The sequence below is a fragment of the Plectrocnemia conspersa genome, unplaced genomic scaffold, assembly GCF_051122295.1.
Source record: "Plectrocnemia conspersa isolate PC_06_02 unplaced genomic scaffold, ASM5112229v1 ptg000001l, whole genome shotgun sequence".
NCBI classification, from domain to species: domain Eukaryota; kingdom Metazoa; phylum Arthropoda; class Insecta; order Trichoptera; family Polycentropodidae; genus Plectrocnemia; species Plectrocnemia conspersa.
In genome coordinates this window covers 10823998-10851018 of record NW_028277165.1, presented here as the reverse complement: position 1 = coordinate 10851018, position 27021 = coordinate 10823998, and the positions used below count along the sequence as shown (strand labels likewise).

At 33.8% G+C, this 27021-nt stretch overlaps 3 protein-coding genes and 1 long non-coding RNA gene across 7 annotated transcripts; 2 read left to right on the top strand and 2 right to left on the bottom strand.

The window, feature by feature from the left end:
* The first annotated feature begins 1477 nt into the window (after positions 1-1477).
* Positions 1478-5900, top strand: LOC148238824 (E3 ubiquitin-protein ligase MARCHF6). The gene is made up of 5 exons (XM_088192432.1): positions 1478-1571; positions 1684-3362; positions 3448-3786; positions 4021-4478; positions 4547-5900. Exons 2-5 carry the CDS (start codon positions 1773-1775, stop codon positions 4866-4868), a joined length of 2709 nt encoding a protein of 902 aa, XP_088048558.1. The 5' UTR covers positions 1478-1571; positions 1684-1772; the 3' UTR covers positions 4869-5900.
* Positions 5901-11235: 5335 nt separating this feature from the next.
* Positions 11236-12931, bottom strand: LOC148238823 (uncharacterized). Its single transcript, XR_015810756.1, has 2 exons — positions 12830-12931; positions 11236-12767 (listed from the first exon to the last, which is right to left on the bottom strand). It is a non-coding gene; the product is annotated as an uncharacterized LOC148238823 (long non-coding RNA).
* A 2097-nt stretch (positions 12932-15028) lies between these two features.
* LOC148238822 (uncharacterized) lies at positions 15029-17802 on the bottom strand. 4 transcript variants are annotated; one of them, XM_088192518.1, is made up of 5 exons: positions 17730-17802; positions 17296-17360; positions 17146-17227; positions 16988-17070; positions 15029-16910 (listed from the first exon to the last, which is right to left on the bottom strand). In XM_088192518.1, exons 1-5 carry the CDS (start codon positions 17752-17754, stop codon positions 15306-15308), a joined length of 1860 nt encoding a protein of 619 aa, XP_088048644.1. In that variant the 5' UTR covers positions 17755-17802; the 3' UTR covers positions 15029-15305. The 4 variants fall into 4 exon arrangements, with proteins under 4 accessions (XP_088048644.1, XP_088048650.1, XP_088048628.1 ...); XM_088192524.1 differs by having other exon boundaries at positions 17307-17360; XM_088192502.1 differs by having other exon boundaries at positions 16988-17227.
* A 3779-nt stretch (positions 17803-21581) lies between these two features.
* On the top strand, positions 21582-25297 carry elg1 (enhanced level of genomic instability 1). Its single transcript, XM_088192419.1, has 2 exons — positions 21582-24703; positions 24774-25297. Exons 1-2 carry the CDS (start codon positions 21753-21755, stop codon positions 25021-25023), a joined length of 3201 nt encoding a protein of 1066 aa, XP_088048545.1. The 5' UTR covers positions 21582-21752; the 3' UTR covers positions 25024-25297.
* Positions 25298-27021: the final 1724 nt, after the last annotated feature.

Here is a 27021-nt window from a genome sequence, read left to right as displayed (position 1 = left end):
TAAAGAAAAGTGGACGGTAGGCATAAAAAGGTTGACGACCCCTGCACTAAGCCATCATTTATTGTCAAACCAAGTTACACAGAATGTTATTGTTTTTTAATATCTTGTCGAGTAATATGAACATCCGAACATCTTTGGGTTGATATGTGCTAGGTCTTTTGCTTTTCAATTTTTATTTTAGGCTTAATAACGAGAAACGCTTTTCCGACACACTATATTTTTTTTCATAGTTAATATGTATTGTTTATGTACGTAGTTAAAAAACCACATTTAAAATAAATTATAAAAAGCAACAATTAAACAAACAGTAACAAAACACGCCAAGAATATTTTTTCATTCTGAATACAACAAAACAGACCAACAAAATACTATGATATATTTATACGAAGCAATAAAACGTGATGAAATCACAATTTTTTTTTTAATTTTGCTTTTTATTTTATTATTATTTGCAATGAAAACATTTAAAAGTATCTAGGATTACTGCAATTAAAGAATGTAATTATATGTGAACGGGCCCGCGTCAAGCGGCTTTTCGCACCGTAGCAACGGCTCAGTTCTCGTATCTCAGTAATTTTTTTAGCTAATATAGCTAATATATTAAGCAAATTTAATCAAAACATACATATAAAACATAAGAAAAAAGGTGTTTCTTTATTTCACTGAGGAAACTCGCTACATTTTTATTTTTGCGGACTGCCCTAGGAATAATATACAAATTCACACCTTTATACATTATTCCTATAGCCGTACTCGTTTTTTTATACCTGACAATCCTTAAATTGTCTCTATTTCTAGTATTAAATCTATGTACATTTTTATTTCTTATTAAATACGTATTGAAATACTCTAGTAGCATATTATTTTTTAATCATTTTTATTTAAAAATACTCTTATTACCCTTATTTTGTAATTTTTGCAATATCATTTTATATAATTTATATGCTTAATATATAATATTGTTGCACAACAATTGAAGTGGTGCAATATAATAATATTGTATATTATTTTGTATTTATATTAAACATATTTTTCATCCTAGATAATATACATATTTTTCTACTTGTTTTTAATATGTAATTACAATATTCCTTGAAAAAAATTATTTACAATTATTCATAAATATTTAATATTAATTAATAAACATACATTTATTTTTAGTCAAGTACATTATTTGTTAACAACCTATGTCTAAATTTTTCTTAATTAAATATTAAAGTTATTTGCAACTTCTTGTAAATAACTTATAAAAGGCAATATATCACCTTTGCAACAAATTATAGTGTTGTCCGCAAACAGACGTATTTTACATTTTTTTATATTATTAAATATGTTATTAACAGCGATGGTCATAATTTGGACTCTGTGAGATATTATTTGCTCTTTGAAATAAGCAAAATTTATTTCAAGTTTTTGCTTTCTCGATTTTAAATAAGTATCAAATAATATCTAATTTCTTCAACATTATTATTATTAGCTCTCTTGCTCACAATGATTTTGTTCGTATCGTTGGCCAATAATCAAGCATATGTCACTGCTCTCTGAATTCCGACTGTAGTACACTGAGAATGTATTGATTATCACTTCTTTCGTTTATACTACTTTTTATTTTAGGAATAGCTTCGACTGACATATTGTACATTTTTCATTGTTATTAAAACTTGACATTGTACTTTTTGTAGATTTGGTCCTTTTCGCCAGTGCTCGTTCGCAGCTGAGCGATTCGAGCGGCGTTAGGGCCTCGCGGAGGAGCTGCTCGCGGAGGGTTTCGATGGAGGGCGCCGACGTCGGGGGCGAGGGCGCTTCGCCCCCCGGCGACATCTGCCGCGTGTGCCGGTGCGAGGCGACCGGCGAGCGGCCCCTGTTTCACCCGTGCATCTGCGCCGGTTCCATCAAGTTCATCCACCAGGAGTGCCTGGTGCAGTGGATGCGGTACTCGCGCAAGGAGTTCTGCGAGCTGTGCGGCCACCGGTTCTCGTTTGCGCCCGTTTACTCGGCGGACATGCCGCGCCGCCTGCCGCTGCGGGACGTCGCCCAGGGCCTGGTGGCGTCCGTGGCGGCGGCGGCGCGCGACTGGTGCCACTACACGCTGGTGGCGCTCGCCTGGCTAGGCGCCGTGCCCCTCGCCGCCTGCCGCATCTACCGCGCGCTCTTCTCCGACGCGCTCGACTCTTTCGCCGCCGTTCTGCTCGACCTCGTCTCGGCCAAGAACCTGGCGCGCGACGCCTTCACCGGCTGCTTCGTCGTTACGTGCACGCTCTTCGCCTTCATCGGGTTGGTGTGGCTGCGCGAGCAAATCATGGCGGGCGGCGGGCCCGAGTGGCTGGAGCGCGAGAACGGCGCAGCGGCGGCGGCGGCGGCGGCAGCGGCGGCGCCCGCGCGGCCGCCGGAAGAGCCCGCCGAGAGAGCCGACGCCGCACCCGCACCTGCCAACGCACCCGCCCCCGCACCCGCCCCTGCCCCAGACCCCGCGCCCGCCCCCGCCCATGCTCCCGACCCCGACGATCCTGAGGAGGCGCTCGGCGGCGAGGAGGCCAACTGGAACCCCATGGAGTGGGATCGCGCCGGCGAGGAGCTCACCTGGGAGCGGCTGCTCGGCCTCGACGGCTCCATGCTCTTCCTGGAGCACGTGTTCTGGGTGGTGTCGCTCAACACGCTCTTCGTGCTGGGTTTCGCCTTCTGCCCGTACCACATGGGCGCGTGGGGCGTGAACGCGCTCGGGCTGGGCGAGCGGGTGCGCGCCTCGCACTTCCGCGGCCTGCTCACCACGCTCGCCGGCTACGAGCTGATCGGCGTCGCGCTGGCCGCCCTGCACGCGCTCGCCGGTCTGCTCGGCCTCCGGCGACCCAGGCGCGCGCTCGGCCTCTGCTACATCGTCGTCAAGGTTTCGCTGCTTTCCGTCGTAGAGATCGGCGTGCTGCCGCTCGTGTGCGGCTGGTGGCTCGACGTCTGCTCGCTGGCGCTCTTCGACGCCACCCTGGCCGACCGCGAGGCCGGCCTCGCCGCCGCGCCCTGGACCTCCATGTTCATCCACTGGCTCGTCGGCATGGTATACGTCTACTACTTCGCCTCGTTCGTGCTGCTGCTGCGCGAAGTGCTCCGTCCGGGCGTGCTCTGGTTCCTCAAGAACCTCAACGACCCCGATTTCAGCCCCATACAGGAAATGATCCACGTGCCCATTCTGCGCCACCTTCACAGCCTCGTCTTGTCGGCGGTCATCTTCGGCACCGCCGTCCTTCTGATGCTGTGGGTGCCGGCGCGCATCCTGCGCTGGGCGTTCCCCGGCTTCCTACCTTACGTCGTAGCGTCGCACGCCGACGCGCCCGTCAGCGAGCTCAGTCTCGAGCTGCTGCTGCTGCAGGTGAAGTTCACTCATAATACATCTACTAAATCTTACGATTTATCTTTATCTTATCAATACGTCGTTTGTCATCTTGCCGGCGTAGGTCATCTTGCCGGCGCTTTTGGAACAATCTCACACGCGTACGTGGCTCAAGGCGCTCGTGCGAAGATGGTGCCATGTAGTCGCAGGAGTGTTCGGCCTGCGATCATATCTACTCGGAGACGGAGACGTCGACGTCGACGTCGAGACGCCTCCGGCGGCGGCGCGAGCGGCCGCCGCCGCTCCTCGCGCCGGTCTGGCGGCCGCTCATCAAGCGTTGTTGCAGATGGAGGGCCCGATCGGCTGGCAGCCGTACGATCGTCCTTCCGCGTTCGGCGCCAGACTCGCTGCTCTGCTGGTGGCCGTCTGCTTTTCGTTGGTCATCGCCAGCGCCATAGCCTTGGTCAGACATAAATTAATTTTAACCCTTGCACTGCAGACGGTATCCGTATGAACCCTTTGACACCAGTATGCACCTTTGTTATTATTTAAATAACTTATGGCAAAAATAGGTTCTCCACCGCATACCGCATATTAGCAAAGTGCGAAATAACGTTCAAAAATACCAGCAGCCGTGAAAGGGTTAAAACGCTATTTATTTCGTCATCGCAGTGTAAAGGTGATTTTCGTCATTCAGGTGGTTCCCGTTTGGATCGGTCGGAGGGCGATGGAACTGTGGCTTCCCAAGTTCTCGGAGGGCGTTCACGAGCTTTATACGGCAGCCTGCGGAACGTACGCGTGTTGGGTGTCGGCCAGAGCCTTGTCGTTGATAGCGGCGTGGGAGCCTCAAGGCAGAGCCGCTCTCGTCCGCCGCCTTCGGTTGTGGAGCAGGCTCGGCGCGAAGTCGGCCGTCGCGTGCGCCGCCCTCCTCGGTGCGATACCGCTGCTCTTCGGCCTGCTCCTCGAGCTGGTCCTGGTCGTCCCGCTGCGAGTGCCTCTCCATCAGACTCCCGTTCTTTTCGTCTGGCAAGACTGGGCGTTGGGAGTGCTCTATACGAAGATCGCGTGCGCCGTCACCATGATGATGCCCGAATGCGCCATGCGGCACGCCATCGAAAAGGCGTACCGCGACGGAATCAGAGACATGGACCTAAAGTCGGCGCTCTATCTCTTGCGATACCGTTCCGCAGTTCCGTATTTAAACCTTTTCTCTTTTTTTTCAGGTTTATAATTTTCGACTTGGCCGCCCCCGTCATCGCGTACTTCGGTCTGGCTCTGGCCGTCCCGTACATCGTAGCCTACGGAATCTGCCCGCTGGTGATCTCCAGTCCCGTAGTGCTCAACTTGGTGATGAGACGAGTGTATCCGTTTCTTCTGTTGTCCATGATCATCGTGTTCGTTGTCGGTTTTCAAATAAAACAGTTCAAAAAGCTGTACGAGCACATCAAAAACGACAAATACTTGGTCGGTCAGCAACTAGTCAACTACGATCACAGAAGACATAAACCTCAAGCGTCCACGGCCGTTTCGCTGCAGCAAGGCTAAGCGAGAGTATATATATATATATATATATATTTATATAATTACAATAACAAAAAAGTGCGAAAAACACAGTGGAAGCAAAAATGTACGTATATATCAGTCGAATTAACTAGTAAACTACCAGATCGAGAATTCCTGCATTATCTTCAGAAAATTGTTAACGAGTCGAGCGTAAGCGAGCTGAACTGTCAATAGTGTTATTAATATGTTGACTGTTGCGGTTTCAACGAGCGAGTACGGCGACGGGCCACAGTGTGGCCGAAGTTAGCTTACGAAAAACATTAATGCACCTCCCTCCGTCTCTTCCGTGTTGAAATTTGACACTAAATGCGCTCGACCTCGCGTCTTCCAGTCGAATGCGTGCTATTATAATAACCGGGGTAAAAAAATCATTTTACTTTTATTTAATTAAGTTTTGCTAATGGTGCAGAGTGAATGTTCGCTCGTTAGTAAACGTGTTAAATCATGACGATCGAGAGACCGTCCGAGTATTTGAGGTTTTATGTAACAAATTAAACATTAATTCATCCCGTTTTATTAATTATAGCAGTGAACACTTTTAATTTTATTTTGTGCGCATTTTGGAGCCCTGAAATGAAATTAAAATACAAATTTATTTGCTGATACTATAAGTGTGACTTTTGGGTATATAGTGAAACGTCAAAGTTGAACAATTTATTACGAACTCAGTACTGCGAATATCCTAAATAAGAAAAGATATTTATTGATAAATTACATGAACTGGATATTTAAACTATTTTCGGGTTGCATTAAAAAGGGGGAAAGATGTTCATTTTTTGTCTACAGTCGTACAGTGTATTAAAAGTTCATTTTATTGGCCAAAGACGCTTGATATTATTCAAGCCGTTGACGAATATTATTTTTAAAATATTTTTGTATATGTTGATTTATTTACACGATTTTTATGATATCTAAAACACAAAAGGTATTAAAAATTGTGCGGCTTTGAGGGTTTATATAATTATGAACGTATGAGAGAATTGTATATTTCAATAATTATTTATTAAAGTTTAATAGTGTCGTATTATTATAAACATTTTAAATACCCACGAGCTAATTAGATTCTCAGACAACATTATTATGCTAAAATATTAATAATAGCATACTGTTTCGGTACGACGCTATGATGAAATTATTTTTTCAGGGTTTCGTTCATATACTTTTATTTTCGGAGTAAACTGCGCAAAATAGAATATGATAAAACATTTCAAATTGAGCTATTGAAAATTTCTTCAATATTTTGGTTTATTATTTTGCAACGTTTTTACATATATGCGAAGCGTTTTCTTTTTATTTATTATCTGCGTTAGATTTAGTAGTGATGGATGTTTTAGTGCAATAAATGAATTTTTATTATAAATATCGTTAACAACGAGAACTTTGGTATTTGTTATCGTTTTTATTACAGCGTGTCTTTCGAGACCGGATCTTAGTCTCATTTTATCGTTTGTATGGGTTGTATCATATGGAGACTTGTAATTTATTAGGTTAATCTTAAAAGTCTATTTCAATATTGTCATTTATTGTGATAATCAATTTATTGATGAGAGGTATAAATTTGTAAATATCATATATATTATATTGTATATTATTTTTTAAATATTCTAATAATTATAACTGCCGTAATAAGGCATTCGAAAGGAATACTTATTTATGTGATTTAAAAGTTGTCGGTATATTATAAATAAATTAGATATGTACAGATACGACTTGGGGACAGGTATTTTTATAAATATAGAACGATGGATGTCTGCAATTAAACTGTGCATTAACTGATTATTTCTGATTTGTGATGTATTACTTATTGTAAACATTTGAGTGAATAAAATATGTTATTTAAATCGCTTTTAAAATTCTTAACTATTTAAAAGTGGTGGCGGTGTAGGGTGATACATTTTTGCCTCGTGATAATAAAGTATTTTTCGTATATATTATATGGATTATTTAGAATTGTTATTTTGTTATTTAAAAGTGTTATTATTTTTTAAATAAATATGTTTTCCTTGTCTGATGCTCGTTATTATTTGTAGTATACGATCGATCATTCTTTCGTCCTTTCCTGGTAAGTAAAATAATGATAACTTTCAAAACCCGCAAAAATATGAATATTCAAATTTTTACTGAAATCTAGTGCGTGACTTGTATTTGTTAGTAATATTTTGTGTAATCGTAGTTTTTGGTAACAGATGTCGAAGCGTCGGGTTATTTATAATTTTCTAATGAAATATACTTTAGTAGTTATTATTGTTTAAAATGCCATCATTATTCAATTAAAAAAATAGAGATTATAAATAGAAACTATTGTTTAATAACGGGGTAATATCGAACGTTTAATTGTTTTTAACGGTTGATATAACCGCGCCATATAAACATAATATAAAATTATCACTAAATATTTATTTGCTTATAAATATTTATACTATTTTTAATTATGAATGAAATAATGTATTGTTAAGGCCAAATTTTTTTCAGCTGTCATTGAGTTGAAATGTCATTTACACGCTTAAAATAGTAATAACTAGGTTTACCATACGTTTGGTCAGGGTTGTCTCGGTTACACAACATTTCTGAGATTACCTTTTTTAGCTCTCCCAGCATCCTGTTATCCAACTTAGCACACCTCAGCGTCTAAATATGATCACAAATTTTTGTGTTGACTTTTGTTTTAGCACTCACCGGCATCCCGCCATCCAACTTACCCATCTCAACGGAGAAGTTATATTTCAAAGATTATATAATTAAAATGCGGCAAATTGTTTTATTTTCTCTCGACAAAAGCAATAACCGTATTCAATATTTTTCAAGTCAAAGTGTGGAAGCATGGAAAGAATTTAAAAATGTTAAGCCGAAAGAAAACTATTTAAAAGTAATGGCTCTTATAGAAAGCATTATAAAAGCTGATTAATAAAAATAACACAGGTCATAGTTTTTCAAAGATATGTAAATTATATGCAGATGAATACACAGATAATTTTGTTAAGATGAATGTGTATTGCGAATATTTAACATAATAAAAAGAGAATCATGAATAAAGCATTAATTTTTCACTTTTTGTAGCCGGATTTGTCGATTCATCGGCGTTTGAAGATTTCGGGCTTTTCTTTGGCGCATTTTGCATCTGAACTTTCACCTACAGCCGTATAAAATTCAGGCGACGTCATTGGGCCTTACTGTTTTAAAAACGATGAAGGTAGGACTGTAACAGTCAATGGTTAGCGCTATGGGCGTATGATATACGTATGGAAGACAGGTTGTTCCAGGGCAGACAGAAATGATGAAAAGTTTTCAGGTCGCATTATTTCATGTTTTGGTGTCGTCAACTGGCCGCCAAGATTTTTAGTTAGATTTTTTGTGGGGTTACACTAAGATCGTGTCTATGCCAACGGACCCGTAACGTTAGAGCACCTAAAAACTAACATCCGTCAAGATTCCGCCCGAAATGTACGAATAAGTCATCGAAGAAATGAGCTGTTGCAAAAAGTCGGGAGGCGGCCATTTAATTTATGTTATTTTTCATAATTAATAAAATACAGCAAATGTTCGATCAAAAAAAAAATCTGAAGATATCCTTAAATTTGTGTTTTTTCCTTGAAAAAGTTTTGAAACTGAAGTTGGATCATCCCTTATCATGAACAGTGCTACATAGATAATGTTTTGTTCTGTTATTTTCCAAAAAATCTCTCATTTTTAAATATTGTTAATTTTGCTTTTAAAAATGTGTTTTCCAACAATATCTAAAAGAAAAGCTTTTATTAATAAGAAAATAAACTTATACCAGATTTATCAATACATTATTTATTATTATCGTTATTTTAACTTTCTGACACAAAAGTTTTAAATTATTTTATATACATATATATTTTACTGGGCTGACCGGCGAAAGAACTCGTTCTATAGCAATGCCAAAAATAATCCTGTTCTACACTGCCACTGTGCGAGAGTGCTGCCAGCGAAACTCCAGATGAATCTGCTTCCCTCAAAGTTATTAAATTATCACGCGGAAGCGCTATTAAATAAAAGCTGGCGTTTTCCCACGCATATACAAAACTTTACAACGTTTCGCTAAAATATTTCTATCACCTTTAATTTATAACGAATTTATATTATTTTTATTTCTTTGTGTTCACCAGTTACAGTAGAATCCATGTATATATAAAGATCCGTTCTAAACTACAACTTCTTCTCAAAACGGGTACCCCCGGGGAAAGGATCGGCACGGGATACACATATGTATGAGATTTCGCTATATTTTTGTGATTCGTTTGTAAAAATCTGTAACGTGCGTAGAATTTTTTTAATCAAATATATTTGTAGTAAAGATATCATTGATAATATTTTAATTTTGTCGCATATTAAGTATTAAAATAGTAAAACATCAACAAAATTGTAACTTGAATAAAATAATTATAGCATAACTGATAATAAAACATTTTTAACAACTCAATGCCAATGAACAGGAAAAAATATATAATAATTAAAATATAAATAGATAAATTATTGCTATTTATATTTTTGCATTAAAATTCTCTGATAAATTGTTTAAGCGAATTAATTAAAAAGTCATATTATTTTTATTTATAAGGCTCCTGAAAAATAAAAACAATATACTTACATATATAAAAAATATATTTATTTATTCATAATAACATTTTACAAAATGTTTTGGTAAAATAAATTTAAAAAAGATTAAAAAAATATATAAAAGTTCATAGAAAATTACCATTTTCCACACATTTCAAGTTTTCTTACTATTGTTAATTTAATTTATATATACACAAACATATATATTTTATATTATCTAATATATCCACATCTAATTGTAATTATTGATTTTATATATTACAATATTTTTAATATAATAAAAAAATGTTAGGAAGTATATAAAAATAGAAAGGTAATATATTAAATTAGTAATGATTCTTTTCATTTAAAATCTTAAATTGAAACATTGTAAAAAGAGGCATCTATACACGCCATCTTCAGTTTTTAAAAAAGTACTTATCGTCAATTTAAAAATAGATTATAAATAAAGAATCAATAAAAAAATATGTTATATTTTATTCATATTCTATTTTAAAGCTAATTTTTGTTCGGTAATTCTTTAATCGTGGAAAAATAATATTGATCGTTAAAATAAGACTAGCAATTACAGATATATGAATATAATTAAAATAGATTTTAAACCCGGAGGGCAGTTTATTCAAACATCTAAAATTATGGTAGTAAAATAGTTTAAAGTACACCAAATTTAAAATTTAGTGTACTTTAAATGACACTCGGTTCTGATTATAAATATACAAAACTTGATTTTACATTAATTTTAACAGAAAATTAAGTAAAGCAAACGAATAAAAAATGCCAATGATTTAAAATAAACATAAGGTAAATTATTACAAACATATTACTCTAGAGTGCATTAAATTTTACATTCAGAAAGTTAAATCTAATTATATATAAGATTATTAATTATATTATCTAAAAACCACTGTGTGTTTATGGTATCCCAATTAACAGCGAAAAAAAATTAGTTCTTAAATGTTCCGATCATACAAAATTATGAGAACATTTAAGAAATGACGCGCTCTAGATTTATCATCTTAGAAACGGTCATGTATCGTTAGAGCATCAAACAATTTCTGTGTGGCACTCCTGCTATTGTCCATTATTGATATATACTCACTAGTGCTCATATTATACTTTTCATATAACCATTCGTCAAAATTTTCAATATTATTATTGGTACCTTTAATTTTTTTATTATTTTTTTTAAATTTTCTACGTTGCAAAACTGGATCAATCGAATTGACCAACTTAGTTTCAATATTTACAACCTCAGGTTTGCCTTTAAGATCGTCGAATAAACCCAACGCTAAACTAAAATCACAATCTGAATCATTTTCCGAATAATTGTTTGCGCTTGTTTCTTCTGATTCGTTATAATCAAAGTCTAAATGTGTGAATTCATTTAGTAAAGCGTCTTTTGATGGTACTGGTGAAACGTGTTTATATTCTTCAGGTTCATTTGTGCTTTTTATCGGTTTATCCGAAAAATCAATTTTAGAAAGTGTCTCTGAAAACCTATTCATTCCGGGTATTAGAATAAAACTTGTATCCTTCTCTTCGTTTTTAAAAAAATCATTTTCAGCTTTAGAAATTTCCATCATTAGCAGTGATTCAAAATACTCATTCATTGAATTTATTATTAGTGCATTCGAAGTTAAAGGATCACTTTTATTTTCTTTATTTGGTAAGGGGTTTGAAATCCCACCTGTGTGAAGTTTTAACGTTGAATTCAATGACTTTGACATTTCTTTATTTATGTAGGAATTTATACTACTTAGTGACTTCCTTTCTTTCTGTTTTAAATTGTTTAAAATCGGTGAGTTCCTCGCTGTTACTATACCAGAATCTGTAGTTAACTCTTTTTCTGAATTATTCTCTACATCTGTATTATAATTTTTCTTTTTCTTTGTTTTCTTTTTCTTTTTTTTCGGTTTGTTAGACTCTTCAATGTTTAACACAAACTTAGAAATGCCATCTATATTAGAATCTAACATTGAATTTGTCGATTCTGTACCGTCTCTGTTTTCGTAAGATTCTATCTTACTCATTAATTTTATATTTGATTGGCGTAGATCATTATTAATCGGTGCAAGGTCAATATACATGCTAGGTTTACATTTTGTGTTGTTCTTCAATATAGGATTTTCTTCCAGTTCATTGAAAATTTCAATTTTTGGCGATGGCTTTAAAATATCATCTTTATGAAGATCTAATATTGTATTTGATGATTTCAGCACTTCTTCATTAATATAAGAATTTATATTAATTATAATTTTCTCATCTTTTTGTTGTGAAACTTGTAAAATCGGTGAAATACCTGCTGTGACTACAGTTGAATTTATAGTAGATTCTCTTTCTGAATTATTGTCTATGTCTGTATTAGATGGGATTTTTTTCTTATGTTTCCTTTTTTTCGGTTTGCTAAACTCTTCAATGTTTAACACAGACTCAGAAATGCCATCTATATTAGAATCTAACTTTAAATTTGATGATTCTGTATCGTCTTTGAGTTTGTTAGATTCTTTGTTATTCATTAATTTTGTATTTGATCGAAGTAAATCTTTATTAGTTGCTATTACTTCGTCAGAATCCATTAGAGATATTATTATCATTTTATTGCCTATATCAACTTTTGTGCAAAACTCCATAGTTATTTTGTTTTTTTCTGGTTCGTTGAAAATTGTAACTTTTGGCGATGCCATAAAAATCAACTCTTTATGAAGGTCTAATATTGTACATGACGATTTCGGCACTTCTTCATTAATGTGAGAGTCTATATTAATCATCGATTTTTCATTATTTTGTTTTGAATCGATTAAAATCGGTGTATCGATCGCAGTCATTACACCAGAATTTGTACTTAATTCCTTCTCTGAGTTATTGTCTAAATCTGTATTAGACTCTTTTTTAGTTTCTATATTATTCATTGATCTTATACTTGGTTGCTGTAAATCTTTATTAATTGGTGTGTTTTGGGAGACGTAATTTTTTATTAACTGGTTTAATGTTATTACATCAGAATTTTCAAATAATTCCTTTACTGAGTTATTGTCTACATCAGCATTTAGTTGTTTTTTTGTACTTTTATTCGATTTGTTTGGAGCTTCAGCATTTGACACGGACTGGGGTATTTTGTCTTCAATTAATTGTTCATGTAATTTAATATCACCTGGCATCGACGAACGTTTAAAGACAATCGACTTTTTTGCAAGTTGATTTATTAAATCTACATCGTACGAGCCAATTATGGATGTATATTTATTATTGTTTTGATTACTTGCTTTAGCTAAATCCATTTGTTACGTTTTTAAATCTAACCTAAAATTAATAATAATATGTTATTAAATTTAAATTATATTTATAAAGAGTTTTGTTCTTACTATTATAGTGTTATATAAATATACATAAAAGTATATTTTAGTTCCATAGCACTGAGGAATAACCTTATGAATACTTGACAGCCGTATTTTTTATCTTTGCACAGTTGGTAGTTTTCCACAGAGTTGCCATTCTCTAAAACGTCGGCGTCGTATAAAAACAAAAATTAGAATAGTCATAATTTAAAAAAATTCTCACATAAGAGGCCGCACAAATTAACTACATTTTTGTGTAAAAACTATTTTATATTTTTTGCTAAATAAATACATAATTTCAACTCTTTATATCCTCTAGCATTATAGAGAAAAAGTCAGTTTTAACAACTAAACAGATTATACTTTAAAACTTAAATACCTATAAACATTTTTAATATAAGAAATCTATCTGATTCTTGTGGTTTCCGCCAAGATGTTTATTTTTTACAAAATTATTAATATATTCCGTGTCTATAAGGGAAGAAATCTTCCGTGACCCAATTTCAGATTTAGACATTAGCAAAGATGTGTGCAAAGCTTAACCTTCAAAAGTTGGCAGGGTTGGTTCTGGCGGGAAACGCATACGTGCCAAGCACACTGGCGGCCAATTTCTAGTGAACGGCCGATTCAACAAAATCTCAATTTACAATACACGACACTACTCTGAAAAAAAAATAAATAATACCAATTGAGAATATTTATGGAGCTCATTGATATTACAGCTTTCAATGCCAATAAGATATGGATCCATAAATATTATGAGTAGCGAATCAACGATCAGTGCCGTCGAAAGTATTTCATACGCCTCCTATCATTTGGATAATTTTGCCCCCGAAGATCTTCCTACATCGTCTTTTGCCAGCAGTACTCGTAATTACGCATATATCGTGGTTTGTTTGGCACAGAACTGTGTATAAAATGCATGTATGTTTTATTTTAAGTAATTTAGATTTAATTTTTATACATTTTTTTATCATTTATTTTTTTTTAATATTATTTTTTGAGATAATATGTAAAAAAGTATATTGTGTTTAGGGACCGTGATGGTGACGGGTGGCAATGAGACACAGATTGAGCCACTGCAGTAGTATATTTATTGACGGTTACAGTTGTTTACATTGTAAAAAGGGCGGACGAGAGAAGATGCGTCCGCACGCCAGGAAGGTTGCCAGTGGAGAGAGGGAGAAAACCGTCAAGCCAATGCTACTCCAGCGCCGACCAGTTTTGACCATAACAACTCTATATTGGCCCCCATATTGTGTTTTATTGTGAACGTTTGAGAAGCTGCTCTCGTTCTAGGCTCGATTAAAAAGATTTCGGTCTCTCGATAGTTAAACATAGCACACATAAATAATAATAATTAAAATTAAATTATAGGTACTAGAAATATATAATATAAACTTATGTTGCTGGAGCTTCTAAAACCACCATAGCAATTCTGTATAAGCGGGGATATGTATTTTTATTCCCTTCCTCCCTAATATCCTAAATATGTTTTTTTCTATCTAATCTCTGTACATGGTTAAAGTTATTTCATATGAATTCAGTGTCCTTATTTGTAAAAATAGGGAATCCATGTGTCTATATGCCTATTATTTTATTTTAAAAAATCCTCTAAATTGTCTACTTTTTCATCGGACGTTTCCCTATATGATTATATATAATTATATTTTGTTCTTTAAAACAATAGTATTTTTATTTCTCTTTTCTCATTTTGTATTCAATATATAAAAAAAGATTATTTTTAGCTCACGTAATAATAGCATAAAACTACTATCTAGAACTGAGTATATATATATATATATATATATATACTATATATAGTATATATTTTGTAATTTATAATACGATTTCCCTGTGGCTATTCATCTTTTCTCAACAACTCTAGTCCATCCTTGCTAAAGTCGATTGGCCCACAATGTTGCAGACACATTGTTCTTCCAAAGATATATTAGAATTGAATCGCTGATATTGAAATACATCGCTAACCAGCGTTGCAGTGCAAAGGTTACGCATTTAGTGGTATTAATTCGAGTTGGATGCTTTGATTTGTAGTTAGTAATAATTGAATGGGAAAGTGAACTGCAAACTAAAAGTATTCAAACAGTAATATGATATTATCAATATCCTATTTAAGATGCATATTGTGTGCATTAGCATACAAAAAACATTTCTAATTTGGGTTGCAATTTTAGGTGACCTTTTAAAGAAAATAATAAACTATAGTTTTTTATAAATACTTAAAATTTATTAATATTGTCATAAACTATAATACATGTTCTTCGCATAATAAATTGTGTTTGCATTAGCCATTTAGCATTTAAAAGCCTTCGCAACATTTGGATAGAAACTTGTGTTTTCGTCATGACCATAATTTTACCATCATTATATTTTTTTATGCATTATATACATGTTTGAATGATTTTTCACATTAAGAGTTACAAACATCACTATGTCGTGGAACATTTATTTTATTATTGAATGTTTTTCAACATTTATCCACTCAGTTATGAACATTACTGTGAGTTTTCTTATGTCGAAAAAGGCGGTCTTGACTTTTGAATGCCTTTCCACAATTATCACATTCAAATTCACGAACATCTATGTGAGTTACCATATGTCTTGTGAGATTTTTTTTGATACTAAATGCTTTTCCACATATTTTACAATCAAAGTCTCGAATATCGCTATGAGTTATAATATGCCTTGAGAGTGAGATTTTATTTTTGAATGCTTTTCCACATTCGTCACATTCAAAGTTACGAACATTACTATGACTTGTCATATGTAGTGAAAATGCAGATTTAAGTTTGAACGCTTTTCCACATTTGTGACATTCAAACTCACAAACGTCACTATGAATTGTCATATGTCGTAAAAGGTGGGCTCGACTTTTAAATGCTTTTCCACATTTGTCACATTTAAAGTTACGAATATTACTATGAGTCCTCATATGTCGGAAAAGTAGGTCTTGACTTTTGAAAGCTTTTCCACATTTCTCACATTCAAACTCGCCAACATCACAATGAGTTCGCATATGCACTGGAAGGCTGCTTTTATACTTGAATGCTTTTCCACAAATCTCACATTTAAAGTCACGAACATCACTATGAATGTGCATATGGGTTGTGAGAAATATTTTATATTTAAATGCTTTTCCACATTTTTCACATTTAAAGTCACAAAGATCGTTATGAGTATTCATATGTGCTGTAAGGCGGGTTTGACATTTGAATATTTTTCCACATTTGTCACATTCAAAGTCACGAACATCACTATGACTTGTCATGTGAAGTGAAAGTGAGATCATAGTTTTGAATGCTTTTCCACATTTGTGACATTCAAAATCACGAATATCACTATGACTTGTCATATGTCGCGAAAGATGGGCTCGACAATTGAAGGCCTTTCCGCATTTTTCACATTTAAAGTCACGAATACCGCTATGAGTTTTAATATGTTTAGAAAGTCTGCATTTAGTAATGAATACTTTCCCACATTTTTCACATTCAAACTCATGATCATCTCTATGAATTTTCATATGTTTTGTAAAAGAAGTTTTTTTTTTGAACGGTTTCCCACATTTTTTACATTCAAAGACTCGAACGTCGCTATGAGATTGCATGTGTTGTGAGAGAAAGATTTTATATTTGAACGCTTCTCCGCATTTTTTACATTCAAAGTTGTGAACATCGCTATGTGTTTGCATATGCCTTGAAAGACAGTAATTGGTGTTAAATACTTTTTCACATTTCTCACATTTAAAGTCAGGAACATCGCTATGAGTTTTCATATGCCTCGAAAGGCTCTTTTTATATTTAAATGCTTTTCCACAGATCTTACATTGAAACTCGCAAACATCCAAATGAGTCACCATATGTCGCGTGAGATATTTTTTATTATCAAATGCTTTTCCACATTTGTCACACTCAAAATAACGAACATCATTATGTATTTTCATATGTCGTAAAAAACGGCCTAGACTTTTAAATGCTTTTCCGCATTTCTCGCATTCAAATTCACGAAAGTCGCAATGTGTTGCTATAAGCTGTGTAAGATTTTTTACTTTTCCACTTTGAACTTTGGTACATTTTTCTCTTTCTGATTTCTGAAAGTTAAATTTTTGTTGTTAGATAAAGTGACAAAACCGAAATATATAGTATCCAAAATCTATTCTACTATCACTTTAGTATCGTTGTATGTTTCTTGAGATAAAACATCCACATTACTAATATTCGTCTTAAGTATGTCTTTAACATCGTGCATTTCTGAAATCATATAATAATTATTAATTGGACTATATTGAAATGTAATAGTATGCTCTATTATTAAATATATACAACCATATTCGAACATGTCGTCTATGTTGTCTTTGTGTGTATCATATTCATCGCTGCTATCATATTCAACTTTTACATCGGTGATCTTGAAAAGAAAAACATTATTTGAGTTCACATGCGTTAGTTAAGTCAACAAACGCGACGTATCATTACTTCGACTTTACACTGAATCGTGACAATGGAAGCGGATGTTTCTTTGTCATTCTCCATGTCAGCTTCTGCAATTATCAAGTAAAAAATTAATGATTAAAATATCATAGGTTTCTTTCTAAATAAAATATTTTCATGGAATCTGATGTCAATTTTAGTCCTGCTATCGATCTATCTAAGGCTTGGTAAAAATTATAAATGTTGATTTGCTTTTCTTTCTCAATATGAGACGAGAGTGGCTTTATGTGTGTGATCTTATATTTTCCCATAATAAAAATATCTTCTTAGCCTTCATCTTTGTCAAATTGTTGTTGTAAGTTTGCGTATCCTGAAGCTTATCATTCCAAATCGATAGTTCAGTTATATGTTTTTAAAATATCAGCCAAATTTCAAGTAACACCAACCAAGAGTTAATTGCTATTACAAAAATTAATTACCGGTTTTGATAAACGCCATTATCATTCAACGTCAAGTTGACAGAACGCTAACCAACGCTGGCCCATATACGACAAATATTCGAGCATTAACCCTTTGCGGCACACGAACAGATGCAGCTAGAATTTTTGGGTTTTTTTAGCAGAATATATTTAAAAAATTGCCTTATATATGTTTAAATTGAATAAAAAAATATTTGAAAAAATTTTTTTAATATTAAAAAAAAAAAATTTATGTAAGCATAAGAGTAAATAAATGTATGAAATATACAAAAATCTTTTCAAATTATTATATATTCCAAATCTATACATTTCATATAATGTATATTTAAAAACTAACTTACCTATGTTGATATGGTAAAAAGATATAAACGAAAAAAAATAACTCGAAATATGCACTTTAGAAATATGTCCCAGCAAGAAAGTCAAAATAAGAAATGATGTGTCACTCCCGAGCGAGAATGACCATCGATGATGTCGCTCTAAAATTTGGTTAGAGGAGGTAATAGGCCAAGTCCACATTGGTGGCTTCATCCGGAGATATGAATACAAGTCGCGGAAATAAATCCCAAAGAGGTGGTCTCACCGTGCAACCACTATGCCGGAAAGGGTTAAGAACGGAATAGTGCAGTCCGTAATGTCTCAGACAAGTAACACTGAAGTTGCGGGCTCTAATCCCAGCAACGGCACTCGATTAATTGTTGATAAAAAAATGCACATTAAATTAGAAATTATATTACACTGTAGCGTAAACATAAAAAGTTACTCCTCTTGTTTTTCTCGAAAAAAAATGTCCGAAATTACTTATTTTTTAGCTCCCGCAGCATCTTTAAGTAAACAAAAATTTCTGAGATAACATTTTTCTTGTCTTTCTTTGATATTTTCAAAATCTGGCCACTTTTTGAAACAGCAATATGAGTAAGGGTGCTCCGTGAATAATACGACTGTATGATCCTGTAATTATAGCGACTGACGCATTATTCATTTAATTATTCTGTATTTATATATTTATAATTGTACATAATGATAATTTGATTAATCTGTTACACGTGTATGTAATATGTAATGTGACAACATCCAGAGCCGGATAATTCAAATATTTTGCTCGTTTGCGTCCCGTATATTTATAAACATGTAAACTTCATATCACTGTGTCTAATTGCCACTCGTCAGCATCCCGTCGTTAAAATTGCAAAGATTATTAATTGTTTTTTACCAAGTAACACAACGTTGAAATATTTTACCCATAAATTGCTAATATTTTATTTTTAACTTACTATTTTAATTCATTATTTTAAGAAATGCTGATTTTATGACCATGCAAAAAATGTATAGGGGAGGGGGGCGGCGGCAATTTTAAGGATCGCCTCGGACACCACATATCCTAGCTATGCCACTGGCTTCGAAGCTTGTTTTCAAAGCATTTAATTGTGTCAAAAGAGCAATATAATTACCATTTAAACTTATTGTCTAAAAGCCTAAGTGCCATTTTCTAAAGAAAAACAATGTTGGGATTCACATAAAAGCAGTTATTTCGCTGAAGCGCATCAGTTTTACATACATTTTTTATCGTACATTTGATTATTTTTTTATTTATTTATTAATTGCTTAAAGTGTTGTGCATTGGGATACGTGAACTGGTTAGTTCTGAGATCTAAATCCAAAATACGTGTGATTCTATGTAAGTTTTATTGAATTCAGCGTGTGCCGAGCGTTTTGTAACGACGATCGGAGCTGACCATAGGCGAAACCTTCGTTTTTTAAAGAAACGGAAAGGTAAAAGTTGGCAATATATGTTTTAAAAATCAGTTTGAGTTCCTAGTAAACGATTTCAGTGATTTTATTTATAGAATTTGCGATGAAACAGTGATATATATATAATTATAAAGTCACGCCTTAATTTTAGTCGTTTGTATTTCGCGCGCGATTTCGGTCGTGCTTCTTTAGACCATTTTTAGGGTTAGCACAAACGCATCGCGGAAATTCGTTTTTTTATACTTTAATTTATGAATCGAAATTAAATTATGTCATCAATATTTCAATGATAATTGTGATTTGTATATACTTGTGAATATATTTATACGTTATTTCGACTGTTTTAATATTGTCAACTGTTTTTGTGATTGGTTTTTATTGTTTGTAATAATTAAATAATAATAATAATATTAATTACTATTAAATACTTATTAATAAATATAAATAAGATATAATTAATAAAATATCAATATTAACTCTTAGTAAATATTAAATAATAATAACAAAAACGATTCTTTGTCGTAGAATCATTTTATTTTACTTGTTCTATTATTTTATAATTTATTTGTAATATGTTTATTTATTTACATTAAATTAATAACATCGTGACCTAACAGGTTACCCCAATGCGTCACGATGGTCGAAAAGTTTATTATTTATTGTATATATATGTGTGTGTGTGTGTGTAATATATTACATATTTCGCCTGGAGTGTAGATATGTTGCACTCTTGCCAGTCCCAAGCCCGGATAAAGGAGGAGGGTTTCTATCATGGAGCAAACCAACCAACGTGGATAAATCTAAATAGTTATGAAAAAATCACAAAGAAAAAATAAATCCGCCCCGATTCATAATGACCTAGACGATCGAAATCTAGATAAACGATAGGACTTCAATTTTGGAAGCTGGAATGTGCAATATTACAACCAGGAAAAATGCAAACAATAGCGCAAGAAATACTAAATCTCAAGATATATCTAGAAGCCCTACAAGAAATTAAGTGGAAAGGCCAAAACCGATCACCGGTTGTAGCGCCGTGGAAGAAGAAGAAGAATATGTATATATTATAAATTATACATATAATTATATATAGTTAAATGTAACATCGTATCTTGCTATCAAGTTTTATTATTTATTATTTTTCATATATAAAGAAATATGACAACCTTCAACAAGAACCAATTGCAAGCACCATTGATCAAAAACAAACGGTTTGGTTATTAGGGTTATTTTTGTGTACGATATATGTGATTTTGTATGCATCAAAGAAATCTTGTCGATTTGTAAATTTTTATAACAGGATGTAGGTCAGACGAAGAAAAAATACGTTGCAGATTTATATATTAAAATTGTCTCAGTGTGAGCATGACCCTGCTTGTCGTTCGCTTGTATAGTGCCGCGCGCGTGCATGTGTGTGTAGGTGTGTACACGCGAGCCAACACGCGGACCGACCAATTGATTTAGTTTTATTCACTTCATATTTCCAACAATACGACTAAAAATGTTTGTTTATTGATATAATTAGAATGTTTAAATCATGTTAATCATACATATATAATTTTAAGATATAAAAATTGAGTATTTTGGCTGTAATGATGTGTTAAACAGAGTAAGTAGCCAAAAAATTATATCGCTAAAAACGCATGGCGTACAGCGAGTAATTAAGAATTTACCGGTCGGTGGTCTAAGGGTTAATGAATATTATTATGAAAATTCACGCTGCCGTGCAATATTTCCTTGCTCGTATTCCTTTTCTTATTATTATAATTGCCATAGGGTTAATAGGGAATCGACCGTTTAATTATATTTTTTTTAAATATTAAATTTATCTATATTTTTGATTATTTCTAACTTATATATAAATACTTTTTTAAAAAGTTATTATTGTTGATAGGTGTGTAATATTTGTGTACACATTAAAATTTAATTTTTCATATTTAAGTAATCCTGAATTAAAAATATTATTAACTATTTTAAATAAAGCAAAGTTTTAAACTATTTAAAAATCAGATAACGGGTTAAATATTGTTGAATGATAATTTAAGAAAATATTGTAAATATTTTAATTGGTATATGGTCAAAATTAACATTGTTACTGTAAAAATAAAAAAAGGTATGTTAATACATTTCCCGCTTATTGAACTGTCATGTCGATCTGACGGGTGAATTATTTAGTTGACTTGTTGAACAGTTTTATTACATATTAAGGTACCATATAAGTACTAGTGATGAATTCTTAGTGATTATTGCTAAAAATAGTATATGTAACATATGGGTCCAAAACTGAAGAGTAAAAAAAATGATGCTATTAAAGAAGAAACGCCTACTGGCAAGCGTCAAGACATGGAAGCCAAACGTGCGAAGACGAATCGAGAAGATAAGCTGGATAGCGGTTCAAGAAAAGCGAAGAGAAAAATTGTCGGTAAGAAGCGGATAGGAAAAAAGGATCTCCCGAAGTTGGACGCTTTTCAGTTACTTATGGATTCGAGAAAGAAAGTAATCGGCGATAATGCAACTGGCAAAGAGATCGTTTCGTCTGACGATAATACAGATGCATTTCAACAAAAAAGATTGAAAAGTCAAAGAAAATTATTCCTCGAAAAATGGGCTGAGAAAAAAGGAGGAGCTAAGAATAAAGAATTGGATGTTGCTCATTCAGAAAGTATAAATAATCAACTTAAAAAGCGAAAGAAACGGCTTACTAAAATGTTGCTTCATAACGCTAAGGGTAGTGAAGAAGTTTTAACATCAGATAGTTGTATCGTTACTGATAAAATATCGATTTGTGCCGTTGATAAAGCGAATCTTAATAATGGTACTAGTGAATTGGTTAGTGAAGTAAAAGATGGTTCGAAAAAGTTCCACAGAATGTTGACTAAGAAGAAATACGACGAGGATGATGATTTTCTTTCTAAGCTTTCTCCATCGTTGAAAGAAAAAAATATGTTGCGTTATTTTAAAAAGCTTGATATAATTCCGATCGTCGAGACTAGTTTAAAGCAAACAGTCGTTAAAAAAAATAAAATAAAAGTTATCAAAAATAAAAAAGATAAATTGAAGAGAGTTACGAACGACGACGATGTCGATAAAGGGATCAACGTCCACATTTCAAAGAGGATAAGAAAGGAAGTAGTATATGTCGAGTCCGATTCGAATTCAGATTCAGACGTTATTGTGGAAGATAAAGTTGCGACTACCAAAAAGAAATTTAGTAAAAAATCTTTGAGTAAAACATCCGTCGATGTTAATAAAGAAAATATGTCTAATCCATTTATTAAGACTGTATCTCCGATTAAAATTGTGAATATCAAATCGTCTAATGACATGAAATGTGTAAGATCACCGAAAATTGCTGTTACAGAGCCTCCGGAGAAAAAAATGAAAATTGCTTCGTTATTTTTAAAGCCAGCGTCAAAACCTTCGATATGTCCCACGGTTATTGAAGCGAGGCAAAAATTTTTGTATAGCGAATCACCAAAGATGATAGAGAAGCCGATAGAATTGATTCAAAACTCTATTTCGACTATAGTTTGGTTTCCAGAAATATCACACGTTCAACAAATTCCGACAACTGATGATAACGCTTGGAATTTGCCACTTTTTTCAAATTCCAATAATTTAATTAGTGATGTATTAGAATTAGAAGATGAAATTAAATACGAATATTTCTTGAGAAATGATGCTAAAAATTCGAACGATGTACAAAGTGACAAAACAATATATCAAATATTCGATTCCTTTAACTATAAAAATACTAAAGAGGGCTTGCGGTGTATGAAGAAAACTTATCCGAACTTTCCTGTTTATAAATATTTTAGATCGATGAGAGACAAATGTGTGAATTCCCAAAAACATATAAATAACCAAGACGAAGGCGTCCTTTGGACTGAAAAGTATAAACCGATGCGTTCCGACGACATCGTTGGAAATCTCAAAAGCATCAATGCTCTTAAAAGTTGGTTGTCGTCTTGGAAAGAATGTACAAAACAAGCTTTTGTTAAGCTCGATACTAAAAAGCGTCGCAATTCGAGCTCTGATGATTTTTTTACATCCGATTCAGATAGTAACGATGCTATTAGATTACCAAATAATGTAAAGATTGTGGTCGGTCCAGTCGGCAGTGGAAAAACTAGTACCGTATATTCAATCGCAAACGAACTCGATTTGAACGTATTAGAAGTGAACGCTAGCTCGAAGAGAACCGGTAAAAGAATTCTGACTGTGCTTCAAGAAGCCACGCAATCGCACAAAGTTTTGACTAAAAACAATTCGGAAGATCTACCCGTTGTTCGTTTGAACGGTTCTAAACATAAGAAGCTTATGAAAAAATATAGTGAAGATGCATCTCAAAATAACGATAACAAAATGTCTCTGATGCTAATCGAAGACGCTGATATTGTTTTCGAAGAAGACGACGGCTTCGAATCGGCTCTCGTTCAGATCGTGCAAACGACAAAAAGGCCTATAATTGTAGTTGTGTCCAATATCAAGTGTAATTCCATAAAAAGGATCGTCGGAGACAATAACGTTTTAAAATTTTCTCGTTTATCGGGAAAATTCATAGCACCGTGGTTAGACATTATGATTTTTTTAGAGAGCGGACTGTTCGTCCCGCAAATGTCTTCGCACATAATTGATTCGAACGGTTGCGATATGAGAAAGTCTATTCTACAGGTGCAATTCTGTACTTCTAATTATAAAAATAGCAATTGGACTGATAGGAAAGACTTAAAAAATGAAGCAGACTCGACTATTGAAGAAATTTCCCACAATGACGATTCAAACACGTCGTGGAATGAAAGTGGCGAAACGAGATTTTCGTACATCAAATCTGAGCTATTCGATAGTTTAGAACAATTTTCCAAAAGTAGCGTATCGTTAAACATAAACAAGTTTCACGAACATCTCTTATGTACGATAAATAGTTCTGATTCGAGCAATCCGGAAAAAATAGATTCTTTATCTGAAATGTTAGATGGATTATCAATGATTGATATGATGCAGAGTCACAATCAACATTATAACAAAAATAAAATTTATTCATGGAGTTCGAAGCCTTCAGACTCATTATCGGTCAATGAAAACGATCACGAATACAAGTATTACGAATGTTTATCATCCAGATGGTGCCGGAGCTTCATGGATATGAGTTATATAATTATTAAAAGAACTAATGATCATAGAACTTGCGACGTACATTCGATTTTACATTCCAATAAAAGGTATAAAATATTGAATTATATAATTTCTTTTTAATTTTCAACCGTAAATAATATTGATGACTGAATTTAGGTGGATTACAAAGCAGCATCAAATCTATAGTGATCTTTCAGAAGCTGTGTCACTATTGGGAAAATTAGATCGTACTAGTTCTGCACTCGACTATGTTTCGACACTCAGGAATATCTGCCGTTTAGAAAAATATCGCTCCGATACGAACTTAAAGCGAAACAACCGATTCTATCACTATTTGCGTTCATTAGGTGTTGATGCAAGAGATGCCACTTTCGATGAAGCGTGTGATATTATTAAACCGACTTAGAATATAATATATTATTATTTTTGATTATCATAGACGTTATATAAAATACAGTATGTGTGCATATATAGGATAATTTTATTTGCATATTTTTTATGATTAAAAAACTTATTTATATTTGATATTTTGTTGAGCTGGACATAATTAAGATTGTATTTTACTCATATTTATGAATATCAATGATTAAATGTATATATAAATTAGAAATTTTGTATTATAAAAAGAAATAAAATCATATATTAATGATTTTTTAATAAGTAATTGATGTTCAATAAAGAAAACGTGTTTTATACAATGAAAGATTTTTAATTATTATTTCTTAGGTTGTATAAATCTTTGCTGAGAATTATTGAAAAAAGGGGACTGAGTGTGTATGTTAATTTTCTTCGAACGCAGAGAAGAAAATTATAAATTTCACATTTATTTTTGTCAATAAGCTGAAAATTATTCATAAAAACGAAAACGGGATGTGACATAGTTTATTTTAGGCTATTTATGGAGCTTCCTATATTTTTAAATTAAAGTATTCATTAGTCCTATAAATAAAGGTATGTATGTCCGTACTTTATTTCACATACAAGAAGAAGAGCATTACTGGCGTAGCATATAAATATCCATAAGCAAAAAAGAAGGCAATATTTAGATTAATCATAAATTATTGTATAAAATTTACATTTTTCAGAATTTTTAATTTTAATAAAAAAAATGCAACGGAAATAATTTATTTTTTTACGTAATCGTAATATTTTATATACTGAATAGATAACAGAAATTGCATATTGAGACACATTATTTTATTATAACAAATTCATAGATATATTTGTGCAGTATAAGAATTGCATATGTTTTGTCACAATACTGTTTATTTTTGCTATTTTATTGACATATAAAAAATATATAATTTTTTTTGAAAACTTAAATATATAATTCATCCTTTGTATAATTTAGTTTCTTGTTTCTTGTAAAATTGTTCAAAAGTTATTCTCCGTTGTGCGTGGTGTTATAACTGAGGATGTAGATTTAAAATAACAGTACACTTGAGATGTGTGTATAAAAAGGAAGAGATTACTAAGTTAAATAAAATGGACTGTTCAAACTAATCTCTAAACTCATGAACTTCCCTTTTGCTTTAGCCTCTCTCCACCCTTACATGAAATTAAATAATTTCTGAATTGTGCCATGTTTTGAATTGCGTAAATTAAGGGTAACGTGCTTAAAACTGCTTTGTTATACCACTAATAGCTGAGGTAGATGGAAAGGGGGGGGGGGGGCTCAGCGATCTCACAGCGAACGAGGGTTGGAAAGAAGAGAGTTTCTAGGCGATAACATAAGAGTTATTAGGTTTTGATGACGATACGAATGAGAAACCAATACCTTAATATTCACCTGGATCCCTTATTGTTGTAGGAGTGGATGGGTTTCTAGCATGCGAGAGTACAAAGAGCGGCGGCATCTCGTCTGCCGATCTCATTAATATCATACAATATCTATGTAACTTATTATCCTAAATGTTGATAACGTTTTATTGCACACAATGGCATCTCGATGGGTTTGTAGGTCCCCATTTATATTTATGTATAGGTTTAGTAATGTCCAAAACTTGGTGGCTCTCTGGTGCACGAGGCAGCACCGCCATTACGTCAGTGCTACCAGAGTGCAGCCAAGTTTTGGGCATTATTAAACCTATAAATAAATATAAATGGGAACCTACAAACCCACCTCTCGGTAGATGCATGTAAATGTAGGTAATCTAATTATTAAGTTATAATTTGTTTACACTGATTTGCGCTTCTGGGCTACCTGTGTAAACTCTTTGCAACGAATATTTTTTTTTTAAATTAATCTTGCAGAAATGCAGAAACAATTAATTTTATGAAACAACGTGTTTATTTGAATGCACGTATCCCTCAAAATAATTGCCTGTTAAATAGCAACTTAAAATAATCATTCCAAACGTACACTTAAAATCTGGCATGCTCGACAATTTATCATATTTGAACC

Excerpts from the sequence above, each read along its gene's own strand:
- LOC148238824 (XM_088192432.1), top strand. The coding sequence starts at position 1,773 with ATGGAGGGCGCCGACGTCGGGGGCGAGGGCGCTTCGCCCCCCGGCGAC. Across the intron at positions 3,363-3,447 it reads TCGAGCTGCTGCTGCTGCAG|GTCATCTTGCCGGCGCTTTT; the intron begins GTGAAGTTCACT and ends TTGCCGGCGTAG. Across the intron at positions 3,787-4,020 it reads TCGCCAGCGCCATAGCCTTG|GTGGTTCCCGTTTGGATCGG; the intron begins GTCAGACATAAA and ends TTCGTCATTCAG.
- LOC148238822 (XM_088192502.1), bottom strand. The coding sequence starts at position 17,754 with ATGATAATGGCGTTTATCAAAACCG. Across the intron at positions 17,361-17,729 it reads AATGGCGTTTATCAAAACCG|AAGCTGACATGGAGAATGAC; the intron begins GTAATTAATTTT and ends TGATAATTGCAG. Across the intron at positions 16,911-16,987 it reads AAACATACAACGATACTAAA|AAATCAGAAAGAGAAAAATG; the intron begins GTGATAGTAGAA and ends TTTAACTTTCAG.
- elg1 (XM_088192419.1), top strand. The coding sequence starts at position 21,753 with ATGGGTCCAAAACTGAAGAGTAAAAAAAATGATGCTATTAAAGAAGAA. Across the intron at positions 24,704-24,773 it reads ATTTTACATTCCAATAAAAG|GTGGATTACAAAGCAGCATC; the intron begins GTATAAAATATT and ends GACTGAATTTAG.